This window comes from Pteropus alecto, unplaced genomic scaffold (genome assembly GCF_000325575.1).
Source record: "Pteropus alecto unplaced genomic scaffold, ASM32557v1 scaffold479, whole genome shotgun sequence".
Classification (NCBI taxonomy): Eukaryota; Metazoa; Chordata; class Mammalia; order Chiroptera; family Pteropodidae; genus Pteropus; species Pteropus alecto.
In genome coordinates, this window is record NW_006492031.1 from 591,562 (window position 1) to 615,327 (window position 23,766).

Consider the following 23,766-nt stretch of genomic DNA (forward strand, 5'->3'; position numbering starts at 1 on the left):
AGTGTTCTTGTGGAGTCTTTAGGGTTTTCTATATAGAGAATCATGTCATCCGCAAATAGTGACAGTTTGACTTCTTCATTTCCTATTTGGATGCCTTTTATATCTTTCTTTTGTCTGATTGCACTCGCTAGGACTTCCAATGTTATATTGAATAATAGTGGCGATAGCGAACAGGCATGCCTTGTTCCCGATCTTAGAGGGAAGGTTTTTAGTTTTTCATCTTTAAGTATAATGTTGGCTGCGGGCTTGTCATATATGACCTTTATTATGTTAAGGTACTTTCCCTCTATACCGATTTTATTAAGTATTTTGATCATAAATGGGTGCTGCATCTTGTCGAAGGCTTTTTCTGCATCTATTGATATGATCATATGATTCTTATTTAATTTGTTCATGAGTTGTATCACATTAATCGATTTGCATATGTTGAACCATCCCTGTGTCCCTGGGATGAAGCTCACTTGATCGTGGTGTATAATCTTTTTAATATATTGCTGTATTCAGTTCACTAGTATCTTATTTAGGATTTTTGCATCTGTGTTCATGAGAGATATTGGTCTGCAGTTTTCTTTTTTTGCATTATCGTTACCAGATTTTGGCATCAGAGTAATATTGGCCACATAAAATGAGTTGGGAGGTATTGCCTCCTCTTTGATTTTTTGAAAGAGTTTGAAGAGAATAGGTATTAAATCTTCTTTGAATGTTTGGTAGAATTCACTGTTGAAGCCCTCTGGTCCTGGACTTTTACTTTTTGGTAGGTTTTTGATGATTGTTCCAATTTCCATACTGCTGATCTGTCTATTTAGATTTTCCAGTTCTCGATTCAGTCTAGAGAGGTTGTACTTTTCTAAGTACTGCTCCATTTCTTCTAAGTTATTAAATTTGATATTATATAAATTTTTCATAGTATTCTTGCATGATCCTTTGTATTTCCGTGGTGTCTGTCATAATTTCCCCTCTTTCGTCCCTGATTTTGTGTCCTTTTTCTTTTTTCTTTAGTGAGTCTAGCCAGGGGTTTGTCAATTTTATTATCCTTCTCAAAGAACCAGCTCTTTCTTGCATTTATTTTTTTCTTTTTGTTTGTTTGTTTTCAATTTCATTTATTTCTGCTCTAATTTTGTCAATTTCTTTCCTTCTGCTGACTTTAGGTTTCATTTGTTCTTCCTTTTCTAGTTTTTTAAGATGAAGTGTTAGGTTGTTTATTTGGGCTCATTCTTGTTTTCAGAGATAGGCCTGTAATGATATGAACGTTCTTCTTTACGACTGCTTTTGCCGTTTCTCAAAAGTTTTGATATGTTGTCCTATTATTATCATTTCTTTTTATGTATCTCTTGATTTCTCTTTTTATATCTTCTCTGACACAGTTATTCTTCAACAGCATGTTGTTTAATCTCTATGTATTTGTAGTTCTTCCTAATTTCTTTCTGCAGTTGATCTGTAGTTTCAAAGCATTATGATCAGAGAATATGGTTGGTATGATTTCAACCCTCTTATGTTTCTTAAGGCTATTATGTGGTTGATTCTTGAGAATGTTTTATATGCACTAGAGAAGACTATGTAAGCAGCTGTTTGAGATGGAAGGCTCTGTAAATGTCAGTTATGTCCAGTTGGTGTAATGTGTCATTTAGAGATGTTATTTCCTTATTGATAATCTGTTTGGATGATCTGTCCATATCTGACAATGAGGTATTTAGGTCCCCTACTACGATAGTGTTTTAGTCTGTTTCTCCCTTTAGTTATGTTAGTAATTGCTTTACACATTTTGGGGATCCCTGATTGGGAGCATAGATATTAATAAGTGTTGTATCTCCTTGGTGCATGATTCCCTTTATCATTATGAAGTGTCCCTCAGTATCTTTCTTTAATTTTTTTTATTTTGAAGTCTATCTCATTTGATATTAGTACTGCTGCTCCTGCTTTTTTCTGAATGCCATTTGCTTGAAATATCATTTTCCACCCATTCACTTTGAGTCTATAATTGTGTTTGGAACTGAGATGTGTGTCCTGGAGGCAGCATATGGTTGGGTTTGGTTTTTTGATCCTTTCTGCAACTCTATGCCTTTTTATTGGTGAGTTCAGTCCATTTACATTTAGGGTGATTATTGAAATATGAGGTCTTCTTGAAGCCATTTTATCTTTTGCTTTCTGGTATTCAATGTTTCCATTGCTTCCTTGTTCTTGTGTTTCGGTTTTCTTTATTTTGGTTGGGTTTTGTGGGTTTTGCCTCTGGTTCTTCTTGTTTTATGTTATATACAATGGTTCTGAATCTTTGGTGTTTGGTTACCATTACGAGTATAAAAAGGATAGTTGTATATATACAGTCATCCATTTTCTCCTGTGCATGCCTTATCTCCATTCCCTTTGCGAATTTAGATCTTTGAATCCTCCCCTTTTCAGTCATTGTTATCTCGATTTGTTCGTATGTATGCTGTATGTTTATTACTATCTTTTTATAACAATTCTCTTCTTTTTATTTAAGCTTATAATGCCCTATTCTTAGTAAGGGTTTCACTCCTCTGCTTCTATTTGCTTGATAGTCACTTTCCTCCTACTTATGTATTTTTTTGTCATTTTATTTAGGTGAACTGACTCCTTTTGGTATTTCCTGCAGTGCAGGCTTCGTAGTGGAGAATTCTCTCAATTTTTGTATGTCTGGAAAGTCTTAATTTTTCCTTCATATTTAAAGGAGAGCTTAGCTGGATACATTATTCTAGGCTGGTAGTTCCTTTCATTTAATAGTTTAAATATTTGATTCCATCCTTTTCTGGCTTGTAATGTTTGCGCTGAGAAGTCCGACGATAATCTAATGGGTTTAACTTTATAAGTTACTGTTTCTTTCTCCCCGGCTGCCCTGAGAGTTCTGTCTTTGTCATTGATTTTTGATAATTTTAATGCAGTGTGTCTTGGTGAAGGCCTTTTTGGCTGAGATTATTGGGTGTTCTGTTGACTTCTTGAATTCCAAGCTCTAGCTCAGTCCTTAGATTTGGGAAATTCTCATCAATTATTTGTCTGAAAATGCTTTCTAGTCCCTGCTTCTTTTCTTCGCCTTCGAGAATGATATCAGCTAGTTCTTCAATTTCTCTTTCATTATATTTCATTTTTTGGTCTCTTCTTCCTTTTGATTTATTTCTAGATTTCTGTCTTCGATATCACTGATCCTTTCCTCCATTTGGTCGACTCTATTTCCAAAGCTTGCTATTTCATTTTTCAACTCTTGCACTGTGTTCTTCATTTTCAGAAGTTTTCTTTGGTTCCTTTTGAGGATTTCAATCTCCTTGCTCTGCTAATCGAGTTGTTTTTTTCAATTCTTGAAATTGTTGATATGACTTATTTTGGAACTCACTGAGTCTTTTCAGAAGTACCATCCTGAATTCTCTGTTCTTTAAATTGCATATTTCTATTGTCTGCAAGCTTATTTTCTGGAGATTTTTCTCTTTCTTTCTGAGATGTCTTGTTGCCTTGGTTGTACATGGTGTTTAATGGACTGTTTCTCCACCTGGGCATTAATGGAAGTGTATTCTGCTGTTTTTCCAGAAAGAAGACTTAATATATAAAGGCCTCTCTTTAGCCTTTTGCACAGAAGGCGCTTTTCTTTTGGTTTCCAATAGGTGGCGTCTAAGCCTCTTGGATCCCTGCTTTACATAAAGTCTTAATAATGCTTTGTAAATTTTCTTGTAGATATTTAATCACGCTCGCTACCCTCAGTTTCAGTCCCTGTCAGTGTCAGCGACAGTCTCGGCATCATTTGCTCAGATTCCCCTGGGATTCCGCGGTGATTGGTCTCAGAAAGTATGGGGGGAGGGACCCTCTGGGTTGGGAGTTGGGGGCTGCTGCTCAACCTCGGTTTTGCAGCTGCAGTGGGCAAAAATCAGCTGCTGTTCCTCTGCAGTCCCGTCCTGCGTCTCTGCTTTCTGCCCTGATAACTGGGCCCTACAGCCAGCCTGCCGCGGGGAGCTCACAGCTACCCAGGCAGGAATGTTGAGGGAACTAGCCACATGAACTTGCTGCTCATTCTCCCCTCCCCCTCCTCCTGCAGGGAGTTCTGGTAGCTATGAGAGGCAGCTTCTTTATTACTCTCAGTCCACCACCTGACACCCAAGGTTCTGACCTGTGGTAGCTCCTATGCGCAGATCCCATGCTCAGACATGCTTGTGTGCAGTTTGGGTGGTTTTTTGTTGAGTTTTAGATGTTCAGCTTATTGTTGCTTCTTTTCGAACTGCCAATTCTATGGAAGATAGCAATGTAACTTCTATGACTTTTTGTTAAACATTTTTAAAAATTGTTTTGACATTTTGAGACAAATCTTTGATCAGAGCTATGGTGCTGCCACTAATGGCATAGAACCTGCTCTATATCGTCTGATATTGTTGGTGATAAATTTACATTGAAAAAGAAACTTTCAGCCTGAAGGTTCCCAAAGGCCTCGATGAATACACACAATTCAATTTTGACACATTCAGTGCTGGGATAGAGGACACAGCTGGCCTTGATCACTCTCTGTGGACAGAAAGAACAAACGTCTTGTACTAAAACTGGCTCTATCCTTAAGCTCACAAATGAGAATCCTGACAGAGAGCAGCCCTATATGCTCAGGTTGACTTGTGATATACTCATTATGAAATGTATTCCATAGTCTAAACTATGGTAAATTGTACAGATAAAAGTTTGGTTCAGTAAATGGACAGGTGTTTGTAGTAGCACAAAAACACTCAGATCAACAGAACAGAATAGAGAGCCCAGAAATAAACCCACATCTAAACGGTCAATTAATCTATGATGAAGGAGGCAAGAATATACAATAAGGAAAAGACAGTCTCTTTAATAAATAGTGTTGGGAAAACTGGAGAGATACATGCAAAACAATGAAGCTAATTAACTTTCTTATACCATATACAAAAATAAATAAGAAATGGATTAAAGATTTAAATGTAAGATGCGAAACCATAAAACTCCTAGAAGTAAATATAGACAGTAAACTCTTATATCAGTCTTAGCAATATTATTTTGATATCTCTTCTTAGGCAAAGACCACAAAAGCAAAAATAAACAATGTTGACAGAGGCATACTCTGGCTCTCTTTTAAGGATAATTTCTAGAAGCCACAATAGAATACTTTATTTCTATCTCATCAACTAGAACTTAGTCATACATTCATTCCTAATTAGAAGTAGCTACTTATACGGTTAAAAATTCTTTAACTATGGTAGAATAGAAGAATGGATTTTGAGGGACAAATATCATAGGATTCACTCAGACTCTTTAGTCTGATGTTTAGTCCATACCTTTCTGTTTAGTCCTTTTTCCTATTACCACATGAGCCCCATACACCAGCCAAAAGTTGTCTTGTTACCCTTGATTAGAAATGATTTCCTCCTCTTCTAAATCTTATAGTACTTTTAATCTGTATTGAATTTTTTATGTGCTAAACTGTATTGCTGTCATATGTCTACATAGTCTACACATGTAGCTTCCTTAAGTTATATGGCCTCATCACAGTATAAAATCTTGGGGGTAGTGGCCATGTCTTATATGTCTGTAATGCCTAGCCTAGTACCTTGTAAATGATTGGTTCTCAATAAATATTTCTTGTATCAGTAAGATAAATAATCTTGATGATTTCTTGGTTTCTTATAGAATTTTAGGAAAGGAAGATGGATCAACCTAGTGGAAGGAGTTTTATGCAAGTATTATGTGAAAAATATAGTCCTGAAAACTTTCCTTACCGCCGTGGTCCTGGGATGGGAGTCCATGTCCCAGCCACACCTCAGGGCTCTCCTATGAAAGGTAAAAAAGATGGGACCTAAAACATTTGTTTACTGGACCTTACTTAGGGACATTAAACCAGATATTGCCTTGTTTGTAAATGATTTCCTTTATTTTGAATTATGAGTCAAATAGTCTTTCTCCCTTGCTATGATTTCAGTTCTTTGAAAAAACTGAAAGGACTTGTTTCCCTCCAGATTAGCCAAAAGGCATTTTAGTTGCACTCATAGGGCCAAAATAATATTTGAATGATAATTTTTCAAATACATGTTCTTTCAAGGAACTTGGAGGGTGCAAGATACAAGACTGGACTGTGCCCTCAATGACCTTACAGCCTAATTGGATTACAAGATACTCACATTTACAAAAATAACACGAGGCAGTTTATAGTGAGTCAAATGAATGGCACCGTGATTAGGACAGAAGTTTAAAAGAGAGTTAATTAATATGATCAGAAAAGAGTTCAAAGCTATGAGACCTTAACTAAGCCTTCAAGAATGTAGAATTTGGTCAGAGAGAAGATAAAGACATTCTAGGAAAGGGATTATGATGTGAGTAAGGATCTATAACTAGAAATGTGCAGATTGTATGTCTTTGCTTGCATTTTAGCTTGCTGTTGTAATTAATAGTTCTTGGAATTAGTTCTTTATAATTATGGGAGATTAATATTGAACAGTGTTTTAATTCCTATGTCCAAAGGTTACTGAGCATTTGTTTTCTCAATACAACTATCTTATCACTCCATATAAACTGGAATGGCAGACAGAAGTGGACTTCTTACTTGGTCATTTTTTTTTAGGATCTCTTCCCAGTCTGAGGAATTTGATACTGAGAAGTACTAAGCTGAAAAATCATACAATTTGAGGCCTCCGATAATAAAATATTACTTTTGTGAGTCCTTGTATGATTGCAAATAGGGAAAAATTGGTTGAATTCTCATGTTTATCCTTTTTATTAGAGATAGTATATGATTTTATTGACATGTAATTTTGAATTAGGCAATAGTTTGACTACCCCAGTTTGATCAAATTCATTGAATAGTTTGAGACTGAAACATTTTCTCTCGTTACAATTATATTTTTTTAAAAAGTCTAATTTTTTGTAAGAGACAAATTCTATATGGATATGAAATGAAAATGATTGATGGACAAGTATGAGAGAAATAGATGGAGATTTTTAAATGTATCCACTTAAGTGAGGAAGATTTCTTGAATGATATAAACTTAAAGAACAGAAGTGATTTAGCAGAGACTAATGGTTTGTGATAGTTTTCAAAGGCAATAAAAGTTGAAAATACACACAAGACAGAGAGAAAAGAGCAATCCAGAGTGATACTTTTAAACTAATTTTTTGTTTTTTTTTTAAAGAAAGAATCAAGGCCAATGAGAAGATAGTGGTAGTCCAGGCATGAATCACATAGATCTAGTAGCGTTCACATAACAAGATGATAGCACATTTGGCTAGATGATGGTAGTTGGTAGTTGGGATAAACAATCCTGCTGAGAGGTGAAGCTTATAGGACTTTTTTGGTGGTACTGGTTCAGTACTTCTCATCTCTTTCTGGTTCATTTTTGAACCAAACTCTTGCCCGGTTCATATTTGGCTGTCTCTGCTTAGAATTCAAAACCTTGGATCCCATCATGTCTTGTGTTTCCTTGGATCCCATCATGTCCTGTATTTCCTGGGTCTTTGTGTAATTTCACAAAATTTGATTTTGATTCCTGGGGTCAGAATGTGTGTAGACAAGAATTAGGCTGACATAGAAAGTGTTTTGTCCCCCATGCTTCAGATCGCCTCAACCTCCCAAGTGTTCTGGTATTGAACAGCTGTGGAATAACCTGTGCTGGAGATGAAAAAGAAATTGCTGCCTTCTGTGCTCATGTGTCGGAACTAGATCTTTCTGACAACAAACTCGAAGACTGGCATGAGGTAAAGTTTTTATATTGCTTCATTTTGGTGAAATATAGTCATAATCATTGTATTATTGTTTATGTTTTCTTATGAATTCTTGTTCTCATTTGAGATTCTTTTTGTCTCTGTCTAAAGATAAATAATTGACTGCTTCAGCTGTTCCTATGGTGATTTTTCAGTTAACTTTGTTATTTCTATTTTGCTTTTCATTAATGTGAAAAGCACTGGAGAACTTTATTTCAGGCATTAAGAGGTTAATAAGACTACAGAGGTTTAGACTGCTAATAAGGCATTAAATTGTCTACTATTTCACTAATTGAAACATTCTATGCTTATTCTATACTACTACTTCAGCATTTACCTACCTGATTATAGCATTACCTGATAGAAGATACCCTTCTATCCTAAGAAACTACCTTACGAATAAGAAAAAGTCATTTTTCCTACTTGATCTGTTCTCCTGCCTTAATTTAGGCTCTTATTTCTTGCTTAGACTATTGGAAAAGTTTGCTAATGTGTTTTCTGGCCTTCGTTTTATTCTGTTTCCTGTAAGCTATCTTCTGCAGTTCTACTAGACTTCTCTTAATAAATGAAATATGATTATGATACTCTCCTGTTCAAAGTCCTTTAGTTGCTTTTCACTGCTTAAAAACTAAGGTCCAAACTCTAAATGTGGCCCTCAGTCATATGGCCCTTTGCTATTTCTAGAGCTTTATCTCCATCTTTAGCTGAATGCTTTTGCTTGAAGCTCATGATAAACTTTTGACATGAAAAGTGTCCTTGTTTTATTCATTCTGAATCTGTTGCTCTCTTTTCTCCTCTTGTCTACTAAGCCTCTTCCTATGTCTTTTTCAAGAAGACTTGGACCGAGTTGCTATTCCTCTGTGAAACTTTCCCTGGCTCTCACTCGGGCAGAGTCAGATTATCCCAGCACCTGTATTATGCTGCTGTGAAAGGATTTATCACCATGCCGTGCAATCACTTGCTTTACTTGATAGTTTTCCTACTAGACTGAGCTTATTCAAAGTAGAGATTTTTATCTTTTTTTTTTTAAATCAGCACCCATCATACTAGGCGCTTAAAAGTTTGTTGATTGCATTAGTGAATAAATGATTGTATCTTAAGGATTGATCAAGACCACTTGCTGTAACTTTTTCTGTGATCTTAAGAAATTCACTTAATTTTTTAGTCCTTCAGTTTGCTTATCCATAAGATAAGGCTGCTGATAAAATAAATCATTGAGGCACGTTGTAGATGTTAAATGCTATACAAATTCTAAGACAGCTTTCTATAACCTAGTTTTCTAAAGCTTTCATTATATTTATTTGTTTCATTGTCATGTTTAATCTGATAACTGTGCTGCTCTCACTTATAGTTCCTCTTTTTGTTAAGATGTTTACTAGAATTCTTTGAGATCCATGTCACTTGATTTCTAAGTGACTTGTTAATATATAAAGATTTATTGGGCTGTTCCAAGAAACAATCTCCATTTGTACATGTACAATTTATTGATTTACTTATCTAAACAACTAGTGTAGTTCTCTATTCAACAAATTACCATCTGTGCCTCTGTCCTCTGAGATGCTTAATTGGCATGCATGCTGTGTCCACACTGCACAGATGCAAAAAGAATTACCTCAGTAATCCTCTTTCTCCACCATTCCCACAGTGGTCCTACTGCTGAAAAAAAAAAGAACCTCTGGTGAGACTTTTTGGCCTACATGGGTGACAAGTTAGACCCAATCTTCCTCTGAATCATTCCAGCTCCTATGTTCCCAGGCTGATTTCCCTAAATTATTTTTCTTTGGGAGTATAAAATTTCACGGAAGTGTTGTGCTTTGTACTTTGACCTATGCTTTGACCAAGTACATAAGCTTTTACTAACTTGTGGGAACAGTTTAATAGTGATATAGTTGCTACCTCAGAAGAACTATTTATGTCAGTATGGATCAGAACACAGTTTACGCTAGATAATTCCACGTTTTCTCTGCTTAGACAAAGGTCTACACTAAATATTTTTCAGGCTGCACTGACATGTATAGACAGAGGGTCACATGTTTATTTGTACTCTGCTCAGTCTGTATATTCATTCCTGTATGTGCCCTACAGTCTATTTTTGGGCAGTTTTCAAATAAACATTTGTTACTGCTACCCTTCAGGTTTCCACTTTTCAGTATTTTTGTTTGTTTGTTTTCATCATTCCTTTATATTTTGTCATTAGCCTTAATTGTAGTTGATCCCAGTCTTCTAGAATATATGTCAAACCACAGAGATATGGGAGAAATGCTGACAGCAAAAAAATATTGATTTTTAAGATTGATTAAACTCTTTGCCAGGCTACAAATGCCTCATAGGTAACAGTTTTAAGACATTACATTTCAACCCCATTGCATCCTATATATCTGATTACCAAAAAGATCATTTGTCCCAGGACATTAACTAAGTTTATTCAGCCAGTATTTAATATAGCAATGTGGAACAAGATAATATTGTTTGTTATTTTAGTGTTTTGAATGATCAGTAATGCTATGAGAAACTTCTTTTGTAATTTAAACTGCTGGCTGCTGTATATCCAGAGACTAAGATAAATATGAGCAAGAAGTGTAATACTTTTGGGAAAACAAAGATTTATCTCCATTCTTCTAGTATTGAGCATCTATGTGTTAAAAAGAAGATGCATTTTTTTTTAGCTTTTGATTTGAATTTTTGGCTAAGTGGATTTTTGTCTGACCTTTCCCAAGATATCTCCTTTTTCCTCCCTTTCTTATCAAAACCATTTTATAAAAGAAATTAAACCAAGTAGTTGAATTAGCTACTCAGGTGAGGTAGAGAAGAGAATAGTTTGGGTATAAATTACAGATTGTTGTCATACAATGCTTTTCCCATTTTTTAAAACTGCAGTTTCTTCCTCTTCAGAAGCCAGGGAGCCCCTTATTAAGTCATAGAATTGTTGAGACTTAAAAGATCTGTTTTTCTCCATATTTCTGTACATGAGTATAGTCAACTCATTCCATCTAGAGGAGTCTTTTTTTTATTTTTCAAATTAAAAAAGAGAAATCAATACGCTGCCCTAGAAACTCATTGAATATTTTGTCAGTCTTTATTAGGACATTTTTCTGTGATAAGTAAATTTAACTATGTAACGAATATTACATTTTTCAAAATCTTATTAAATTATTACCCCCAAATACTTTATAATTTTAGTCTTATAAAGAAAATATTTATTTCTATCGTATTATTTTTCCAGCTTGAATCATTAGACTATAGTCCAATTTTGTCTTTTTAGGATATCCTAGAGCTAATGAGTCATTATTCTAAATCTTTATTCTCATTGGACAGTAGTGTAGGTGCGGACTATGAAAAAGATTACATCAGTATCTGTTAGCCTTGGGTATCCTCCCAGAAACTGCTTCAGAAACTCTTAAATTATAAATTTTTGAGTATTTTCTTCTTTTACAAAAATAAAATATGAAGGGTGGTGGTTAGCAAGGGTTTATGTTTTCTGTTATTTAACTGGGGGATATACTATAATAGCAGTTATTCTTCATGCTGTAGTTAAAGCACAATTCTTCTTCATCTTTTTTTGCCCTTAAAAGAGATAAGCATAGCTGATCATCATCTTCTGTATGAAAGTACTTTATATCATTAGCAGTCAGGTGGTAGAATGAAGTAGAGGACTGGTCCCTACATGGATTATTTAGTTGTGTTGTGGCCACAAACTAAACTCCAAATCCTAGCCGTATGGCTCACAAATGCTTAGTCACAAAAGGGATGAAGCAGGAGAATATGCACACACTGGTATAAATTCCTTACATTTTAAACTGAAGCCTAGTGTATTTTCTCTAAAAGAGAGCTCTTTCTTCATTCGTAAAATGAGAATTAAAAATATACCACTTAAAAGAGTTAGTGTGTAGAATAGATGAAATAGTGCATGTGAAGACCATTCCTTTTGACATACTTCTCTGAACCTTATTAGAATTAATCTACTTCTCACTGATTTCAGAGCTCCTGAACTGTACAGCACACAGTAAGTCTGATGTAAAATACAGATTAATTTTTTTTTTCTATCCATAGTTCTCAACACTGGACACATTTTTGACATTACTTATGGAGTTCTGAAAAGAAACAGGCATTCAAGTCTCAATCATGAAGCTTGTCCCACCTATGAAGCTTCTGATTCAATAGTTTAGGACAGAGCCTGGGAATCAGTATATTTTGAAATTCTACCAATGATTTTCTATATGATATATTTAAATATAAATAAATATAACACGACAAATATAGTCAGGGTTGAGCTATTGGTTTATATTACTTATATTAGTAATAGTTACATTTATTGAATGATTTTATGCCATTAATTTATTCAGCAAACATTAAGTACCAGCAATGCAATAGTAAACTAGGTAAGTATTATCCCTGCTTTCATAGATTTTTATATTCGATTGGAGAGTAGATAAGGAAACAAGTTTCTAAAAGATGTACCAATCACCATGGTAAGTGCTTTACATGTGTATCTCATTTAATCCTACCAACAGTCCTGTAAAACAGGTAGATAGTATTTTCTCTATGTTACAAATGAGAAAACTGATATTTGGAAAGGTTAAGAAATTTGTCGAGTCACACAGCTAGGAAGTGTTGGAACCTGGTTTGAATCCAGGTTTTCTGACTAATGCTAAATATTCTATTGTACTCCTTTTCTTATAACTTTTAGTTACCACATTGCTTGGCTGTTAGATGCTTAATACATTCACTATGCTTCTAGCATTTATTTCATACTACTTTAAGCCTAGTTCTTTATTTTTTTCTGGTTATATTTATAATTTACTAGTTGTGAAATAGTAGTTCCCCCTTTTCCATGGAGGATAAATTTCAAGACCCTCATTGGATGCCTGAAACCACTGATGGTACCAAACGCTATATATACAATATGTTTTTTCCTGTACATACATATGCTTATGACTTCTCTTTGGCATAACTGAATTGCCAGCATCACTACTCTTGTGCTTTGGCACCATTATTAAGTAAAAAAAGGATTACTTGAACACAAGCATTATGATGATACTGCAACAGTCAATCTGATAACCAAGACAACTGCCAAAGTGACTAATAGGTGGAGGTGGGTGGTATACACAGCCTGGATATGCTGGAGAAAAAGACAGTTCATGTCCCAAGTGTGAAGGAGCAAGACAGCACAAGATTTCTCACAGTACTCACAATGTGCGCATTTTAAAACTTATGACATATTTATTTCTGGAATTTAATATTTAATATTTTCAGACCATGACTGACTGAGAATAACTGAAACCATAGAAAGCAAAATTATGGATAAAGGGGGGCTACTTTATATTGGAAAAACAATAGCTCTGATGTTTAAATTCTAGATTTGGCTTTTGTGATTCTGAGACCTTGGTCAAATTATTTAATATCTGAGTCTCAGTTTCTTTATTTATTAAAATGATAACTTTATTAGTCATCTTGCAAGTTGTTTTGAGAATGTAGTGAAATAAGCTATATCAGAGACTAGTACTATGCAGAGCAAATAATTAAGATCAGTAGTGATCAGTTCCTTTTCTAAAAATTTTTTTGTGTACCAATTTGCTAGCCAAATCATTAAATTGATGATCATGTTTTCTCTTTCATTATATAAAGTCAATATATTTTAAAGTTTAGTACATCTTTGAACCAAGCTGAAACTGTTTTCTAAGTAATTGTGACTATGGAGTCAAATTTGAACACCTGAATCATTATTTTGTGTTCTTCAATAAACCTTTAATTGACCTTAATGTTGTACTGTGGATGGAAAGAAGGACATATTCAAAGAGATTACATAGCCTAAAATGTTATCTAAACTATCTTTTCTCCATTTATCAAAGAGAACATCATATAGAACAGAATAAAACCTTGCCAAAGGCAATATAGGAAATTTTTCTTTTGTGTCATTAGTTTTCAGTTATTTTCAAGATTAAGTTATTTGCCAAGATTTGTTGAAATTATTTATGCCTCTCTGTGGGTACAGTCACTAATAGGACTCCATCCTGTGAATGTCCCTTTGCCTGGAGATCCATTCAGTTAGGCTTTTTTGAGCATGATTGTTATTTAAAAGCCTGATATGCTTTTCTTTTTTTCTTCCTAGGTCAGTAAAATTGTGTCAAATGTTCCCCAGCTGGAGTTTCTAAACCTGAGTTCCAACCCTCTGAATTTGTCAGTTTTAGAAAGAACATGTGCTGGGTCCTTCTCTGGGGTTCGCAAACTTGTCCTCAACAACAGCAAAGCTTCTTGGGAGACAGTCCACACGATACTGCAGGAGTTACCAGAGTAAGCCCAGACAGCATGTTGGAGAGGGGGCTATGTTGCCATCTGTGTTAGTACATAGAATTACTGCTGATCTCCCATCTCAGAAATACTAGAATTACAGATTGAATGGAGAATGAGGTTAGAAAAATGAAGTAATTACAGTGAAAGTGTGAGGATAATCTAGTAGCATTTTTATTGGAATACTTGTTCAGTGTTGAGTAACACCAAGATATAGGATACATAATCCTTTGGCTAGAAAATATCCCTGAGAAGCACTTATTATTTCTAGATCAGCCCAAACTTTCTCCATTTTAATCTTCTGATTACCTGATTTCAGAATTTTGCCTCGGTACACTTCTTTGGGAAGAAAAAAAGTTGTAGTATCTTTTAAATATATTAACACTCAGATGATTAAGTACGTAGCTAGCCTGATTTGAAAATGGACCTGGTATCCTTTTCCATAATTTAAGCAAGAAATTATACTTTTATTAGTTTAGAAATGCTATGTTTGTATCTATCTTTGAATATGCATATAAGTGTTCAAAGGAAGTAGTTTAAAGAAATATATGAAGTTGTAGTTTCTTCGACTGTGTAAATATGGAAATTATCGAAGCATTTTAGAATCTGGTCTAACCCCACTTATTTTCTCTTAGTTTCTCATAATCACTCTAATTAAAATTGGTTTTCTCACAGTATGCAATATCTAGCATGGCATAAAATGAGCTTCTAAATCCCAGTTCTACTTACTAATCATATGACCTTTGACAGGCTAATTGACTTCTTTGAGCTCTGTTTCCTTGTCTGTAAAATGGGCATAATTATATCTACCTTGCAGAAATAGAAGTACAGTCGAAAGCACCTGGCACAGGGCCTGTCATAGGGTAGTTATTATTTCTATTTGTCAACATTTGTTTATCTTGTTTCTGGAATTTTCTTTCATCTCCTCATAACTTATACAAGTCTGCCCCTCCTTCAAGGCCTTGCCTCCCTTCCTGATTATTCTAACTACAAATTCAATTCCATTCCCTTTGTGCAACTATCGTACTTAAAATTAGACCTGCTTAATTATTGCTTAATTGTACTTAAAATTAGTCCTGCACAATATTAATTTAGTACTGGGTTATATGTCATTCTTTCCTGTTTTATGCATTTTAGAATTTGTTTTCTTTCTCAGTTGTATTTTAAGCTTTAGGAAGACATCTTTATATTTTCTTTACAACACCTAGCAGAGTCTCACACACAGTAGGCACTTATTTATTTCTTAAGTGAATGAAAATAGGTGCAAAGTAGACACTTAACTGCTATAAAGAATGAAATATTTCCTTTTTTCTTCTGCAGTTTGGAGGAGCTCTTCCTGTGCCTTAATGACTATGAAACAGTGTCTTGTCCTTCTATATGCTGTCATTCTCTTAAACTACTACATATAACAGATAATAACCTCCAAGACTGGACTGAAATACGAAAGTTAGGAGTTATGTTTCCTTCTCTGGATACCCTCGTCCTGGCCAACAATCATTTGAATGCTATCAAGGAGCCTGATGATTCATTGGCCAGGTTGTTTCCTAATCTGCGATCCATCAGCCTCCACAAGTCAGGTAAGATGCTGGCTTGTTCTGATTCTACATGCAAATTGATCTGAGTTTATGCATAAAATACAGTGAAAGTGTATTTCTTTTAGTGACAGTTCTGCCTTCTTCTAATGTGCATTTTTAAGAGCAGCATCCAGATGATTATTGGTTAGCTAAAGTTAAGGCATTCACTTTCATAAATCAAGTGGCATAGCATTATATTAGCTATTTATGTTGTATAAATTAAAGAGGTCATCCTATGAAAGGAGTAAAATTAATGAACTATACAATAAAAGATGGAGTAAAAAGGATATAAGGAATTATGAACAAGACCATTTTGTCTGGATTTAGGTTAGGGAAATCCAACCTGCTATGCCTTTCAAATGTTCACTTTTCTTTTCTAGTATTTATATATAATTGATTGCCATTTTGTTGCCATCTAATTCTTTATGTCACAGAAACGAATATTTTTAGTCTGTTTTTAAAAAATTAATAATCTTTTTTTAGAGTAGTTTTAGATTCATAGCAACATTGAGCAGAAAGTACAGAAAGTTCCTGAATGTTTACCACCCTCACACATACGCAGCCTCCCCAACTATCGACAGCTTAGCACCAACATCCCATTCATAGCAAAATTGAGCAGAAAATATAGAAGATTCCCAAATACTTACTACACTCACACATACACAGCTTCTCCCACTATCAACATCCCAGCATGATTTGCACAATCAAACTTACCTCTAGACACATCATCATCACTCAAAATCCATAGCTTACATTAGGGTTCATTCGTGGTGGTGTACATTTTATGGAATTGAAAATTTATAATGACATGTATCTACCATTGTAGTATTATAGTAATAGTTTCATTGTTCTAACAATTCTCTGTGCTCCACTTATTCATCCCTTCCTTCCCTCCCCAGTCCCTGGCAATCACTGATCTTTTTACTGTGTCCATAGTTTTGCCTTTTTCAGAATGTCATGTAGTTAGAATTATACAGTACATAGCCTTTTCAGATTGGTTTCCTTCACATAATAATATGCATGTACATTTCCTCCATGTCTTTTCATGGCTTGATAGCTTATTTCTTTTTAGCACTGAATAATATTCCATTGTCTGGATGTTCCTCAGTTTGTTTGTCCACTCACAAATTGAAGTACATCCTGGTCGTTTCCACATTTTGGCAAAATTATTAATAAAGCTGCTGTAAATCTCTGTTTGCAGGTTTTTGGGTAGACATAAATTTTTAATTCATTTGGTAAAACACCAAGGAGTGTGATTTCTAGATCATATGGTAAGAGTATGCTTGGTTTTGTCGGACACTGACAAACTGTCTTCCAAAATGGCTGTACCATTTTGCATTGCCACCAGCAATCAGAGTTCTTGTTGCTTCACATTGTTGTCAGCATTTGGTGGTGTCGATGTTTTAGATTTTGGCCATTCTAATAGGTGTGTAGTGGTATCTCATTGTTCTTTTGATTTGTAGTTCTTTTGATTCATATTCAACATCTGATGTTGAATATCTTTTCATATGCTTTACTCGCCGTCTGCATATCTTTGGTGAGATGTCTGTTCAAGTCTTTTGACCATTTTTAATTGGATTGTTCATTTTCTTATTGTGACATTTTAATAGTTCTTTGTAAATTTTGGATAATAATTCTTTATCAGATGTGTCTTTAGCACATATGGTCTCCCAGCCTGTGTCTTTTATTTATATTTTCTTGACATTGTCTTTCAGCCTATTTCTTAAAACAACTATATAACTGAAATAACCTATATCTGAAAAAAAACATAAACAGTTTAACTTGCTATAGAGGTTGTAAGGGGAGGAATTAAGTTTTAAAAACTAGTATTTTGCATAAGGAAGCTGCTTATTTCATAGCTCGATACCCCTTGAGCTAACTCTGTTCTTCCTCCTAGATGGACATGCCATTCTGAAGGGAAGAGGATGGTTGTAACTTGAGATAGTTATGCACCAGAGTCCTCATAAATTGCTCTTCTGCCTTTACTTTCTGAAGGTTGATAGAAATAGGAAGGGACTAAGTTGTTCTCTAAAATGGATTTGACATGTTGTAAAATTGACCAACTTCATTATTATAGGAATATTTTTCCTACCAGGGACAAGTATTGACTTGGATGATACATTTGTTAGGAAGAGTTTTTTTAGAATTAAATGAACTTAATTTGTTGCATGTTCTTCTTACCCAAACAAAGGTTCAGGTTTTTTTGTTTTTGTGTTTGTTTTAATTTTGAATCTGTTTTCCCTGTTCCCAAAATGAGGACAGTATGAATGAGGGATAATATTAAGTTTCTGGTCCTATTGACCTTGCCCCGCTTTCAAATTTGTTAGGTAAAAATTCAAGTCTGATAGTATCAACTCTGATTAATAGTTGTATTCTATGAATCTATATTTGGTGAAGGAGTTGATTGCATCGCCTTTTATGTAAGCATGAAGTACATCCTGTTTGTTGAAACCACCAGTGACTCCCTTTATAAACCATTTGGGTAGAGAATTAGTAGGTAAGTGGTTGTTGGAGGATACAGGTCTCTCTTCTTGACTACAGAAGTCGTAAGAATAGGAGGCTATAGGGAAGGTTTTATGGTATTTAACTGTATTCTATTCTCTCCTTGGATTAAAAAAAAAAAAATTCAGGATCTCTAACTAGTTTATGATCATTTTAACATTTCAAATATTCTTAATTGAAGTATTTTTTTTGCTATGTTTATCTTCTTATGTGGGTGCTTTTCTGGATTTACTTAATGTCTATTTCTCAAATCAGGTTTGCAATCCTGGGAAGACATTGACAAACTAAATTCCTTCCCCAAACTTGAAGAAGTGAGATTGTTAGGAATTCCTCTTCTACAGCCATATACCACCGAGGAGCGAAGGAAATTGGTAATAGCCAGGTCTGCTGTCCTGATTATTCTGCTTTTTTTCCCCCCTCAGAGGCCTTGCTATTTTATTAAAGGAATAATGTACTATTTAGGAGAAAGTACACTGTAAATTGATCTGTTTCTCGAACAGACTGTATTTGAAGGAGCTGCTTTTATAGCTTCAAATCCTAGAAGGAAAGGAATGCAATATGATGAGAAAAATATGAAATGTAATTGCCCTGCCAAGACCACTGAAAAATTTCCTCACAAATCTATTATTATAATTTTTGATATTTATAATATTTAAAGTTCTATTTTGGGTCATGAAGAAAAAGTAAGTATAATAGGGAATCAATTCTATTTTAGTTGTCCTTATTTTCTCTGTTAACATAGTGGTCATTTAAAGTGAAATACCTGAAAACCAGGCTGTTTCATTAATGTAAAACAAGAGAGCAGCTTCTGTATTTTATTCTCGTTACACAGATTGACTTAGATCTGACTACTGTATTGTTATCATCTTCCTCTAACTTCCCCGCCTTTCGCATCTCAGGCCCCACAGATTACTGAAATGACCCATGAGTGTTTATTTTTGTATGTACCTTTAGCAGCAGTAATATTCGGCTCAGATGTAAAGGGACATGGAACTTTGATTTGTTCTCTTGTACACTAACATAGTTGTTTTGAAAGGGGAACAGTAAGCATTAAAGTTCCCTAGAGAAGAGCTGTTAGTTAAACAAGGTATTGATCTTTCTGACCAACCAATGCCTAGCAGATTTTTACTGCTTTCCAGTGGTTGATATACCCATTAATATTTCACTGAAAAAATAAGTTTCAGCATATTTTTCTTCTAAGAAGTCTTGCAGTAGGCCTTGTATTTAATTTTCTTTACTATTCCTTCATAAATATAATAAGTTAATTCTTGAAGTACATAACCAGATTGTATTGATTATTCTATAGACTTATGCTGTCCAATATGGTACCCATTAGCCATGTGTGACTTTTTAAGACTTGAAATATAACTAGTTTGAATTCAGGTATAAAATATACATTGGATTTTGAACGCTTTATATGAAAAAGAGAATGTAAAGTATTTCATTAGTTGTTTTTTAGTATTGATTACAGGTTGAAATGATTATACCTGTATTTATTGGGTTAAATAAAATATGTTATTAAAATTAATTACATATGTTTTATTTTTTTAAAATATGGCTACTAGAGAATTTAAAATTACGTATGTGGCTTACATTATATTTAGGTTGGCTAATGCTGCTTACAATCGTATTTTGAAAAGTGAGTTATGATTATAAAAGGTCAGCGTCACATTAAAAAATGAAACTAGGTATTTTTGGTCTTTTTGTTTCTTATACCACTTTAGTTTATGTCAGTAGTTGTATAGAAGCAGAGCTATATCAAATGTGTTCTTTCAAGAGAATGAGACTGGGCCTCAAACCAGTAATTTTATTTCTAAAGCTGAATATTTTTAGTATATTAAAATGTCTTTATTTTGGGTTTCACTTACAGATTGCCATCAGTTTCCAAACTTAATGGCAGTGTTGTTACTGATGGTGAGCGAGAAGATTCGGAGAGATTTTTCATTCGTTACTATGTGGATGTTCCACAGGAAGAAGTGCCATTCAGGTAAAAATCTCTCATCAGTTTAGCAACACTTTAGCAAGTATTGAGGCAATATAAGAACTGTTGTTGTAGAACAAAATCTAATAATTTGTTATTTGACTCTCTTAGAGGATATTGATGATAAGTTAAAAAATAAAGAAACACAAAAGCAAACCTATCATATCTCATTTTCACAGTGTATTTCTTCTACCCTTGCACTTGTATAAGAATGGTTGGCTAAGTACTTGACTGCTTCTAATAGTTCCTATTCCATACTCCATTATCATCGATTCCTTTTTAATCCTCTTCTCCATATTTTCCCCAAACCCTAAAACGTCTCTTCTTTCACATTGCATCAGCTTTTAGGATATTCTAAGTTTTACGGTTTGGTAAGTTTGGCAAATGTGCACTAACTAGGTTTAGGGATATGAGAAAATGACTGGAAAAAGAGTCCAGGAAATATTAAAGGATTTTAAGATGGTTGAGTATAGAGAAATACTGAGGGCTAAATTAGTAATTACCTTTAGGTATATGAAGAGTAAATATATATATTATGTGGTTAGGAACTATCTTTAATACTCTTAAATATAAAAGGAAGTATAACCATTGTGATATAGGTAAATATAAAAGAAAAAATCCCCAAACACGTTTCTAGATGTTAATAACTATAATCAGTTATCCAAAAGTTATATGCTTTCTTTAATGACTTTAAGAATAATATGAAATATCATTTAACAGGAGGAGTTTCAAACAAACAGGATGCAAGTTAAGACTGAGCAGGAATCAAATCAGTTGGTCCTTCGGGTTACAAATTTCTAATTCATTCTTTCTGAGCATATCTATATTTCCCCAAAGTTTTCTATTATTTACAGACTTTAAGGCATTCTGATTGGCTTAACCAGTGCTATTTAAAAAAGATTTTGTGGTATTGTTAGTAGAATTTGAAAGCCTAAGCATTTAAAAAATATTAGACAAATTAAGTAAGGATTTAGAAAATAGCCTTTTAAAATTAGCTAAGAGCAGCGAGGTAGAGAGAAATAGATATTACTGTTTTTAACACAAATATTAGTTTAAACTGCATGAAGATTTTTTAATGTAAAAAAATGGTTTTTTAATGTAAAAAAATGATTTTTTTAATGTAAAAAAAATGGTTGTTAGCTTCATTTGAGTCAGTCTAACATATTAATAAAAGAAGTAAATATTTAGCTTTATGCCAGAGTCTTTCATTACAGTTTACTTAACTTCCAGTCAATTGCAAGTAGTATATATATGGATGGTGAATTGTTTTCTGTCTGGCAATTAACACCTACTTTCTCACTCACTACTGGTTAGATACCACTGCTTGGTCTCTTCCTTCCTTCTTGAAATTGAAATGGGCAACCTGATTTCAGTGTCTCCTACCAGCATCCATGGCCTATAAAATGTTTTTCAAAGATGTGAGTGCTCTACTCACAAATGTATTTTTCAAGGCCTTGCAGAAGGAAATGTCTTCTGGGTCCTCTTAGTGTTCATAGATGGAGAATGGATGAAAGAGTAACATAGGTGACGATAATTTCCAGCATTCCTGTGTTCTGAAGTTTTTGAATTCTTCCTTACACATTATCCCAAACAATTTGTGGCATCTCAATTTCTTTTAGCATAGACCACCATTGAGTCCAATTTCCAATCAGCCAACTAGATAAAAATTTAGAACTAATCTAAGTGGTTCTAAACCATCGAAGCTAGCTTTTTGAATCTCTGTTAATGTACCTATATCAACAAAGTCAGCTAGATCTGAAATTGCTTTTCCTTCCTTGGTCAGTATATTCTGAATCTATTACTACACTTATTTCCTATATCTTTGTATATATAAATGACCAAAGTTTTGTAATTCTTATGGTGTTTTTGTTATTAAACCCTCAGAACATGCTGTGATCTGATGGTAGAAAAGCAGAGTATATATGTGGAAGGATGAGGCAAATGGGGAATTAGTTTACTCTTGCAAGGTAATTCCCTCAAGAAGATGGATTTTACTGCCTTTTTAAGCAAGAGAAACAGTCTCATTAGACCCAACTAGCAAGGGGAACCTAAGTGAGGATGAGGGAATTCAGGATACTCCCAAGTACTTCCGTACACTTCCATTCCAATTCATTCTCATTCTCTCTCTCTCTCTCTCTCTCTCTCTCTCTCTCTCTCTCTCATATCAGTGCTCCAGTTTTCATAAAATATTCCCAATATGGATACAGATTTAACTGACCTATAATTCGACAGCCTGGAACATCAAAACTTGTACTTTTTTTTTTTTAAATAGCTACCTCAGTTCTGTTGCTGTAAGAGAGAAAAGATTGTTTTCTTTAAAGTACCTGGGTTTCAGTCTGTGCCTTAAGCCTAATTTATAGGAATGTGACCCTACTATTCTCTTTATTTAAGCTACTTATACCCTTAGAATAGCAGATGCTCTACTTCATGGTCTTGAATTCTCCATGCCGTTATATTGTTTTATTATTGGTAGCACTCTCTTAATTACCTAAAGCATTCCATGTGACCCCAAGTGATAATTAATTATTTTACTACTTCATGTTAAAGATTTGCAGAATCCTTTCCATGAACACTGATAATATGTTCAGTGGCCCCTACTAGGCCAGAAACCAATCCCAAATTGCCTTTAATTACCTGAGATACTATTGCCGGTAATTTGCTCCCTGGTACTAATTTCTTACTGTACACAACAGAAATCAACTGGCCAAATTCGGTAGGATAGGAACTTATTAAAAGGATAATGAATCACTGAATCGACAAAAAGACTAGAGAATTAGGCTTGTGTAGTATTGGTGAGAAGCAAGGCACAGCCAAGATTTCTGTATCTTATTATACAACAGTATGCTTCTTACACTGGGCGCTGGACCATCATGAGTAAGCTGCTGGACTTCATTGCCATTAGACATTTACAGCTGCGCCTTTGAACCTTGACTCTTATCAATCTGTTGTGAATAATTTCTCTTAAAACATGAATCTTTGCATTACTCTTAAGGTGTAAAATTCCAACTACGTTAGACAGATTTATGTCACCTTTCCATGTTCTAGCTTTCAAGGAATGGAGAAAAAGAAAATCTACTCCCATTTAGGCTTCTAGTTCCTGCCTCTCATCTATCTTGGGTTCGTCTCAAATCAGAGAAGCATTCAGATGCTGAAGAGCCAAAGTCAGCCTATATCTCCTGTTCCCTAGTGATTTTTCTAGCGGTGGAATTATTCATTTACTCAGAAAATATTTTTTGAACCATTATGATGTGCCAGGAACTGTTAGGCACTTAAAAAAGAACATGATGAATAAGTGCAGAGAAATTTGTATTAAAATGTGTTCATTTAGCTTAGTATGATAATCTCAAGATCCATGTTGTCGCAAATGGTAGTATTTCATCTTTTCTTATGGATGAGTAATATTCCATTGTATATATGTAATATGTGGGATATAAATCTGAAAGCAACAAATGAGCAAGACAAACAAACAGAAACTCATGGACGTGGACAACAGTTTAGTGGTCACCAGAGGGAATAGGGGGGAGAGGGGAGGAGGTAGATTAGAGTAAAGGGATCAAATATATGGCAATGGAAGGAAATTTAACTTTGGGTGCTGAACACACAATGCAGTATACAGATGCTGTATTTTAGAATTGTACACTCAAAACCTATATAATTTTATTAACTAATATCACCCCAATAAATTAAAAAATGCATTCATTATGAATTAAGAATAGTGATATA

General features: G+C 34.3%; 1 protein-coding gene across 2 annotated transcripts in view; it reads left to right on the top strand.

Moving 5' to 3' along the window:
• TBCEL (tubulin folding cofactor E like) overlaps positions 1-23,766 on the top strand; it is a 69,581-nt gene that overhangs the window by 18,104 nt on the left and 27,711 nt on the right. For both annotated transcript variants that reach the window (XM_006925243.3, XM_015599444.2), the window contains exons 2-7: positions 5,635-5,784; positions 7,553-7,692; positions 13,808-13,989; positions 15,307-15,563; positions 18,318-18,444; positions 19,933-20,049. In XM_006925243.3, the coding sequence (XP_006925305.1) occupies positions 5,652-5,784; positions 7,553-7,692; positions 13,808-13,989; positions 15,307-15,563; positions 18,318-18,444; positions 19,933-20,049 (956 nt within the window). In that variant the 5' untranslated portion in view covers positions 5,635-5,651. The remainder of the gene's footprint in view (positions 1-5,634; positions 5,785-7,552; positions 7,693-13,807; positions 13,990-15,306; positions 15,564-18,317; positions 18,445-19,932; positions 20,050-23,766) is intronic.